At 41.7% G+C, this 9,892-nt stretch overlaps 1 protein-coding gene across 1 annotated transcript; it reads left to right on the plus strand.

The window, feature by feature from the left end:
- The first annotated feature begins 1 nt into the window (after window position 1).
- Window positions 2–9,426, plus strand: CWC15 (CWC15 spliceosome associated protein homolog). Its single transcript, XM_040977125.1, has 7 exons — window positions 2–112; window positions 885–1,023; window positions 1,432–1,544; window positions 1,941–2,029; window positions 2,915–3,019; window positions 6,958–7,076; window positions 8,939–9,426. Exons 2-7 carry the CDS (start codon window positions 893–895, stop codon window positions 9,066–9,068), a joined length of 687 nt encoding a protein of 228 aa, XP_040833059.1. The 5' UTR covers window positions 2–112; window positions 885–892; the 3' UTR covers window positions 9,069–9,426.
- Window positions 9,427–9,892: the final 466 nt, after the last annotated feature.

The following is a 9,892-nucleotide window of genomic DNA, read 5'->3' on the forward strand; positions in this document are numbered from 1 at the left end:
CCTGGTCTTGGCGATAGGCGCAGAGGTTGCTGGGAAGCAGCAGGCACAATGGCGTCTGTGTGATTTTCGGCGGCGGCGGCGGCGGCGGCGGCAGCGTCGGCCCTCGGTCCAGGTGAGCGGCTGGCGGGTCTTTGTTCGGGCTCAGAGTCGGCCTTGGTGGAGTGCCGAGCGCCGGCAGGCGGAGGGGCCTCCTCCTGTGGCGGGGAACGAAGCTTGCTGACGGCTTTGAACTGAGATCCGCCGCGTCCCTGTGGCGGTCCGAGGCGGGCTCCCGGCTGACCAGGCTGATGGGTTTGGGAGGGGCCGGGGTCCCCGACATCGGGGTCCTCCTCTCCGCGTCCGGCTGTCACCCCTGGGGAAGCCAGAGCAGCGTGCACAGAACCCTGCCGGGCAGCGTCCGGGACACGGACTCTGCAGGGACGGCCGTGGTCCTGGGAGCGTCCCCTGCACTGTGACCGTGTGTACCGGGACGGCTGGGGCGAGGCCGGCGGACAGCGCTTAACCGGCCGCACACTTCTAGGACACCCCGTTTTGTCGGTGATGTTTAAAATTTGTATCTTCCTGGGCGAGTCTGGCTGGGAGACTCGAGGTTTCCGTTGAGTATGTGTAGGGTTTTGTCACGTCAGGTCATAATTCGCATAAGGCTCTAAGACAGGAAGCCCCCCACTCTACAGAGTCAGCGAGGGGAGATCGGCGCCAGAAGGAGAACAGGAACACAGCCTCGTGGCTTCACCCCAGAATGAAACCTAGAATTGGTTTCCTTCAGGACTTTTGTTCGAGAAATGATTAAAACAGGCTTTGAAAATTAGCCCTGTGGGATGGATGTTGGTTAATACCTTACACCATGACAGTTTGCCTCTTTTTTTTTTTTTTTTCACCCAAAGCCTTGAAGATGACAACAGCAGCCAGACCAACTTTTGAACCTGCAAGAGGTGGGAGAGGAAAAGGAGAAGGTGACTTGAGCCAGCTCTCCAAGCAGTATTCCAGCAGAGACTTACCTTCTCACACCAAGATCAAATATAGGTAGTGAAGCCTTCCGTGTTTCCCTTGTTCACGAGGTGGACCTGAGCTATTGACTTGCGCGGCCACGATGTGAATAGCACAAATCGGCTTTAATGAAATCAGTTCTTATAGGAACAGAATGCAATGCAAGGTTTAAGACTAAAATTATACCCTGTGATTTTAAAGTGCTATCGTGTTGCTTTAGCAGAAATCCCTATCGACCAGGAGTTTCCACGTGGAGATGGAACGGCAGCTAATGGGATTCCCAGAGAAGCTGCCTGCACTTGTCACGCTAGTCAGCATGGCAGTCACATTATTAACGGGACAGACCGTGTATTGAGAGTAATGCTAACAACATCTAAACACACACACACATATATATTTTTTCCTTTATAGCAGCATTTTGACCTCAATTTGCTTATAATTTAGGCAAGCTACTCAGGATGCCCCTGAGGAGGTCCGTAACCGAGACTTCAGGAGAGAATTGGAAGAGAGAGAGCGAGCTGCTGCAAGAGAGAAAAACAGAGATCGGCCAACCCGAGGTACTAACATCAGCCCAGACGGTCATCATACAGTTCTCCCTCGTTTTTCTTTCACATAGAAATTGAAGATGCCTGATTATTTTCTTTGTGTGTTTCTAAATATCAGTGTGAATGGCAGTGCTCTCCTGTGTGTTTGGATTAGAGCTGATGGTGCTTTCTGTTACCTGTGTGTATAAAATATTCCCTCAGTTTCCTGAAGGAGATTGCAGTGCTGTATGAGATCAATACTTTCATTAAATCATTCAATAAATATCGGTCCAAATGTATTATTTGCCAGGCACTGTATGGTCCATGCTTCTGTGATGCTTTTAGTGTGGCCGTTCTGTGCCCAGAGTCCCTGAGTTGTAAGAGATGTGTATTTGTGTAGTAAGCCAAGTGATGTTTGACTTCCCCTAGAGCACACAACTTCCTCCTCAGTCTCCAAGAAGCCTCGCCTAGACCAGATCCCTGCCGCCAACCTCGATGCGGACGACCCTCTCACGGACGTGAGTTCCCATTCCCACTTGGGTCTCTTATCTTGGCTTTTTTTCTTTTTTGTGCTTTCAGAAATACAGTTTTAAGCTTTTGGCTTTAAGAAGTGATGTGTTTATTTTTTACTCACTATTACTCAAATGTAACACTAAGCTCAACACAGAACTTTGCAGTTATTTTTAAAACAAAATATGTTCTTTTGCATGAAAAACGTCGCATACAAGTTTGATCTTTAAAGAAGCCAGAGTGGAAGCTGTGTGGAATCCTCTCTGCAGCCTGGAGATTGAATTACCCTGTTACTCACAGGGCACTCCTGCAGTGGGCTTTCCCTAGGCAGCTCTCTCCGTTAATGTTGAAGCTTAGTGGGACCCTACAGTGAAAAAGAATCTGAATGGCCTTTTGTGGATGGTATTTGTGTATGTGTATAGGTGATTGATTCTAGACTGATGGAGCTACTAATAGTAAGTAAGTAAAATTGAATTTTAAGCGAAATTTAATCGTGATTTATTTGAAAATATTTTTTTCTGGCAATTTAAAATCCTTTTTGCACAATTGATTGTATTTTATTTCCTAGTTTCAAGTTGTTTTGAGCTGTTTTAACACTTTGGAATGACTCATTCTGCATGTGTACTGTGTTTTTGTGTAAAGTTTTTCCCTTTGGTTTTGGAAAACTTTTCAGATAAATTCTGTTTTTGCCATGTGAATTGGAAGAGTGTTTTCTCAGTGATTGACATTTTACTATTTGTAGGCTTTGATCTTGAAATAAGATGCATTTATCTTTCCCACTGGGAAACTTAATTCTGCCCCAAGGTTATTTGGCAGGGCAGTTTTGGGGAGAGTGGGGAATGCATCGTGTTTATTTCCTTACCAGTCTCCTGCAGCATCACTGTTCTTTTCAGGAGGAAGATGAAGATTTTGAAGAGGAGAGTGATGATGACACAGCAGATCTTCTTGCAGAACTAGAAAAAATTAAAAAAGAAAGAGCTGAAGAGCAGGCCAGGAAGGTAATCACAGTGTTAACTATATTTATCTCCCTGTCTTCTCACACATACTAAACTAAAAATATTTTTAATCCAAATAATACCTTACATTTGAAATGTTCTTTACTACATTTGAACACGATAACATGTATACATCTAGAAATCTGATTTTTTTTTTTAACATTTATACTCGTGGCAGATGAAGTTACCTGCCTCTGCCTCCTGCCTGGGCACTTGTTGAATCAAGCTGTAAACAGATATTGGGTGACTCAGGGCAGGTTGCCTAACTTCTGTCGGTACTCAGAATGGTCATTTCCTTAACGGAAGAAGAGAAAGTCTCACTCCGGGGTGAGGGCTCACACGGTGATCACGGTGCTGCTGGGGACACTGCGCCTTACAGCGGAGTACCTCGTGCAGTGCTGCCTTTCCGACTGATGGCATTGGCCTGCGTGTACGTCGGGATCAGCAGGTGCAAGCCCAAGTCGTTGGTCCCTGGAAGACCAGGCTTGAGTTCCCAGTTTCTGCCCTCAGCGTGGCGCAGCCCTGATGATTTCAGGTGTTTGGGAAATAAATCAGCAAATAGGAAATCCTTCTTTCTTCCTTTCAAAAAACATTAAATACGTATTTATGTTTTAAAAAGACTATCTTACTCAAAGATGGCTAAAACTTTGAATTATGCATTTCACTGTTTAAAGAATTTCTGTTGAATAAAACAGGTAAAATTGGAAAGGCAAGCACATTGGATATTTATAAATCAGTGCTACAAAAGTGTAGATTTTGTTTTGAAAGAGGTAAGAAGTCATCTGATTCCATCAGGAGATTGAGGGAATCAGATGTTCTTTTTAAAAGGCCTATTGACAAAAAAAATATGGAAGATTGGAAAACTAAGTTGTAAGATTGTTCTAATAATCCTCACATTTAATTAAGTGAGTTCTCACTTGTGTAGTAGGAGTTAGAATCGAAACTATTAAGAATGTAGAATTGAACAATTGCATGTGACAGTAAAGATACCACTGGTTTGGGGGTAAATATTGTGCCATAATTAGTACAGATAGTGCAGGAAAATGAACATGTTTTGACATCAAGAGAGGATGAATTCTGTTATGAACCTGTTCTATCTGACACACTGTCATTCAAGTAGAGATCTGCTCCTGTTTTCAGTAAATGTGTAGCTCATTTATAGACTATGTAACCTTTCATTTGAGCTAATAATTGCTGAGGTTTGTTGTCTTGTTTTGAAAAGGGAAAGGATGCTGGCTTGGATTAATGCTGTAAGTTTAAGAGAAATGTGAGTGTGTGGGTCACAATGGTCAGAAAAGAATTCAGAATAGTTAGTATCTAGTTAGAAGTTGTGGGAAAATTCCCAATACCTGCTGACCGCCGCTAGAGGGCACTCATTCCAAATTCTTTGTGTCAAAACAATTCTAGATACAAAAGCAAGTGATTAAAATACTTTTGGGTGACCATGAAGTACAAGCATTTTCGAAAGAGGGTCTTGCAGTTTTGTGCTTTACCCGTATTTCTCATACAAGAATTTTAGTGTTTCTTGAAACCGTGTGATAGTTTTATGTGCTCTTTTTCCCTTTCCATCAACTGTTTTTATAAGTATCCCCAAAGACATCTTCAAACAAATGAGCTTTGGTATTGGGGTTTTGCACATTATGGGGGAAGAATCAAATCGTAAATGTTTTAGACTGGCTAGCCATACGGCTCTGTCAGAACAGCACAGCTCTGAAATGGATTTGCCCCTTGGCGGGTCCACCAGAGAACTAATGCTTTGCCTGTATTTGACCACAGAAAGAGGGCTACACGTCTTCATTGTGCTGTGTAGGAGTTACCCTGTGACTAAAGGAAAGAATAGTTCAAGCATGAAGCAGCCAACAATTTTGTATGTTATATACATTACATACTTGGACTGGTTTTCTAGCACTTCAGTCATCAGTGTAATTCCTTAAAAAATAAGGCTTTTATAGAACTGTGATAGATCATTGCTGCTTTATTTGCCTGAAGTCTGAGCAGTGACTTAAAAGGAACTATCGTCATAGTGCATCTTTCCACCTCATTTATTTGTCCTCATAAAAGTAGTCAGTTTTGATATTTGAATAGTAAAAGAAAGCATCCATAACATTTGTAGAAAATTAGTTTATCATTAAAGATTCCTATTTTGTTTAAGGTGTATTTACTTGAAAGAGAGAGAGAGGAAGAGCAGCAAAGAGGCCGTGGATCTGAAGGTTCCCTCTGCAGATTGTGTAATGACCGAGGGTGGGCCACACCCAAGCCAGGAGCTCTCCCACATGGATGTAGGGGTCCAAGGAGTCAGACATCCTCTGCTGCCTTCCCCAGCATTAGCAGGGAACTAGATCAGAAATGGAGCACTTAGTGTTCATAAGAGATGCCAGTGTTGCAGGCAGCAGTTTAGCCCGCTGTGCCACAACATGGGCCCCTATGACTAACTTTTTTTAAAAAATGACATCCGAGCAGCCTCTTTTTCTTTGATGTACCAAGTACTTGATTTCTGTCCTCTTCAAGATATAGCAAAACTGGGTTTAAATTTGCTTTCAGATAACTTGTTATCAGCTAGACCTGTAAGCTGTAGCTCATGCTTTCAGACAGTACATTCCTAACTTTGAAATGGAGCGGAGGAGAGGTTGATGTGAGGTTTTGAAGATGTCAGTGCCAAAATTGAAAGAGCAAAGAAAGACAAGGAGCACAAAGGGTTTAGCCTAGTGGTTAAGGTGCTCACATCACACTTCAGAGGGCTTTGCTTCCTGGCACTGCAGGCCTAGGGGGCAGCAGTGGTGGCTTAAGTAACTCAAGTCCTGTCAACCACAGGGCACACCTAGGTTGTGTTTCCGCCCGATAGTGAAACAGGACAAGAAAGGCAATACTTAACTAAGTTGATGAAGGATGGGAAATACAAAAATAGAAGCAGTAAATTATAAGAACAAAATGGATATCCCTCAGGTAAATGAATAAGTGCACGTTAACTGTGTAGTTAATTCTTATCTGTTTGGGAAGCATAGAAACAGTTCCTGTCTGTTGGTTCATACCCAGATGTTTGTAATGTCTGATTAGCCCATTGGAAATCAGGAGCTTACATGGTGATTTGTTTTATTTTAGGAATCTGTTAATCATTTGTTATCAGTTCTAGAAAGAGGAGTTCAAATGAGGTGATTTTTTTTTTAATCAGTTATGTACCGCCCTTTTAAAATTAAGCCAATTGCCAATTGTGTCTTATGTTTAAAATGTTCATTTAAAAAATAAAGATTTGAAAGCAAAGTGATGGGAAGGTAGAGAAAAGGAGAGAGAAAGATTATGAAGAAATCAATGAGCTCTTCCATCTGCTGATCCATTGCTTCACCCTGCAAATGTCCACTGTTGGCAGGGCTGGACCAAGCCAAAGCCAAGAGCCTATAATGCCATCTGTAGCACATAGGTGGCAGGGACCTAAGTATTTGACCATGATCTGCTGCTTTCTATGATGCATTAGCAAGGAGCTGGATCTTAAGAGGAGTAGCCGGAACTGGAGCAGCACTCCAACAAGCAATATGGGCCTAGCAAGAGGTTTAACTACTTCACAGAAACGCTGGTTTATACTGTGTTATTACATCATAAAATGATACATTACTATATTTCTTGATATATTCTCCTAAAATTTAAAGTAGTTCGTGTTGAATGTGCTTTAAGAGAGAAAATAGGTTCGAATAACCAACTTGGCATATCAAAGTTGGAAATGAATAATAGCTGTATGATGACCAATATGAAATAATGTTTTGAATGACTTCGTTTTGATGAGACTTTTCTATCATAGTAATAGCAATCAAAACAAAAAGTAGCAATCAAAACAAATATTTTGATGCTGTTCTTATAAAAAAACAGTGTTTCATTTTGCTTTTCATGAATGGAATATAAGAGAATTGACCCAGAGTTAATATAATTTAATCTTACCCTGTAATTAACAGGAACAAGAACAAAAAGCTGAAGAAGAGAGGATCCGTATGGAAAACATTCTGAGTGGAAACCCTCTGCTTAATCTTACCGGCCCCTCCCAGCCTCAGGCCAACTTCAAAGTTAAAAGAAGGTACTGTTTGGTAGTGGATTGTATAGATCTGTGGGTTATGAGTTGGATAACAAATTGCATTATGTGAAGCCTCAAGGAAACCCCCCTTTCACTGATACTCTTCTGCCGGGTTTTGGAGTAGTGAGAGGAGAAGGAATAAGCTGTATATCCAATCATGAGGGACAGAGTAGTGAGATGAACCTTGGACTCCACAGAACTTACATTTTATACTCTTTGCATCAAGAGTCCCTAGAACCACTCCTGAGGTTCAGACTTAGAAGCATTGAGTTGCGTTCATGGCTGACCCAGAAAGATACACAGCCAATCGTTAGGCAGTAACGCGGAGTCTGGGCTGGTGTTCCCCCACGAGAAGTCATACAGAGCCTGTTCTCCCAGCAACAGAAAGGCAGTAGCATGACTGTACTTTTGACTCAGGGAACCTATTTAAGATTCAGTCCCTAAGATTTTTGGGAGTTAGTCATGTAAGACAGCTTTGATATAGCACCTATAAAAAAATCCAGATTTCCCCAAGGGTGAGTAAATTTTCAGCATAGACCATGTGACTTTGACCCTGTAGGCACGGTGATGGTGAGGATTCAGGAAACCTGATTCCAGAGGCCAGGCAAGGGCTAACCTTGGAAGCAGGCCTTCCTAAGGAGAGAAATCTCCCAGGCCTGCTGTCTTAATCTTTTGTGTGTGTGTGTTTAGTATGCGTGTTTAAAGGAAGTAGATGGCTAGAAGTGGGAGGACTGTAAACAGTAATCAGTGTGTATAGTGTTTTAGATGGCATGTAGAAAGGTTAAGTTTTATAGGAAGTGCTAAGCTAAGTGAAAGGAGGCTTGGTGAAAAGGCATCTTGGAGGCTTAAATATTGCCATTTCCATGATTTCTCACCACTCCATGCAGTACCTCCTGATTTTCTCCTGCTTGTACACTCACTGCCCTGTCTTCACCCCCAGATTTTCCTCGATGCGGCAAGCAGCATGATCTTTTGAACTGTGAAGTTCGTAAGAGCTGTCTGCTCTTCTAAACCCCATATTGGCTTCTTTACCCATTGACGATAAAAGCCTAGTCATTCCTTCTTGGTCTGAGCTGTGAAAACCTCCCTGCATGCAGAGGCAATAGTATAGTCAAAGAAGGATTTGCTTACAAGGGACATTTTATCAAAAGTTGAGGTATTTGACCCTAACAACTGAAAGACTAGAGATGGAGAAGAATGGAGACTAAGGTTGGGATGGAGTTTATATCTTATATGCTGGGTCATATTATGGAATCCTGCTCTATTTTCTCCAACATCTGTTCTATAGCCCACTGTCCCGGCTGTTTTTTTATGCTTCTGCAGTATGAAGTCCAACCAGCAATATCCAGAGTTCTATCCTGAACTCTTGAAGTAATATCTCCCCATGGTTTATATAGATATGAGCCAAATATGAGCCTTTGTTATACCTGGTCAGTCCCTTTGCCTGTTGCTGCTCTGTACTCTGAATGTTATAGTTAGCTAATATCAAATATAACTGGTAAACAGGATCATGTAAAATCCTCAAAACAGCATCCTCTAAACTACAGTAAGTTGATCAGTTCCTCTCATCTAGTCATGTCTATATTATGAGGGCCTTCCTGAGTATGGTCTCTGTGTGTTTCTGCTGTGCAATTCAAAGTTTGTTTTGTTGAGGAAATGGTAAGCATCTTCTGTCCCCTAATAAAAATTGTTTTTCCTGCTGCAATAGAGCAAGATTAAGAATTGCTTTAATCTTCCTGGTATAATTGCTGCATCAAATGACGGGCAAGTCAAGCATATTTCTGTGTAAAAACAGCTTCCCAGTATAAGTGCTACTCTTCTAAAACAAACATTATAGGGTGTCTGTTTTCCCTCCCCCCCTTTAGGTGGGACGATGATGTTGTCTTCAAGAACTGTGCAAAAGGTGTAGATGATCAGAAGAAAGACAAAAGATTTGTAAATGATACACTGCGATCGGAATTTCACAAGAAGTTTATGGAGAAGTATATTAAGTAGTACAGTTTTATGTGCTTAATTAAAGGACTGAAATATTGTGGATTGTCTTGGCTTTGGTTAGTTTCTTCCACCTACCCCTTTCTTGTCATCTAAATCATACACATTTATATATATTGGCTTTCCTAATTTTAAATTCCAAAATAACTTCTTTATTCATACCTTGTTTTATATTGGATTTGGAATTAGTCTTAACCCAGATTCCATTCACAATGTTCCCAATTATGCTTTCTTTTTAATATGGAACAAAGATCTCTGCTTGTAATAAATATTTTTAATCTCAGTAACCGAATTTGCATTTCAAATTGTTACAATTTATTCAGCTTATAAAATATTGCATAATTTCTTTTTAAAAGCAAAATTAACCTGTGTGCTTCGTGTTTCTTTGTTCAGTAACTTCTTGCCACCCCCTGCTTCTCTCACAGTGATTGAGATAGGTTAATGTATATCTTCTCCATGCATTTTTTAGAAGTGATGAAGGATTAAAAGGATTCCATTTTGGGCCACATGTTGGCATGGAAGAGTCGTCAGTAAGTGGCCCAGGCTTGTGTCCAGGGAAGCAGTTGCGGGCACTCTGTTACTTCATGGTCAGAGATGAAAGCTCCAGAAGCATGTCTAGGAGGCTCATCATGCTCACCTGCTTCTCCTTTGCATCTAGCTGCCATGTTGCTTTTGAAAGAGCTTTCTGTTTAAAAAAAAAAAAAAGGCAGAATTACCCAGAGAGAGGAAGAGACAGAGATCTTCCATCTGCTGGTTTACTCCCCAGTTGACCACAACAGTGAGAGCTGGGCCAGTCTAAGATTAGGAGCCAGGAGATTCTGGGTATC

Source organism: Ochotona curzoniae, unplaced genomic scaffold (assembly GCF_017591425.1).
Source record: "Ochotona curzoniae isolate NIBS_2020 unplaced genomic scaffold, NIBS_Ocur_1.0 contig_2723, whole genome shotgun sequence".
In the NCBI taxonomy this organism is placed as follows: domain Eukaryota; kingdom Metazoa; phylum Chordata; class Mammalia; order Lagomorpha; family Ochotonidae; genus Ochotona; species Ochotona curzoniae.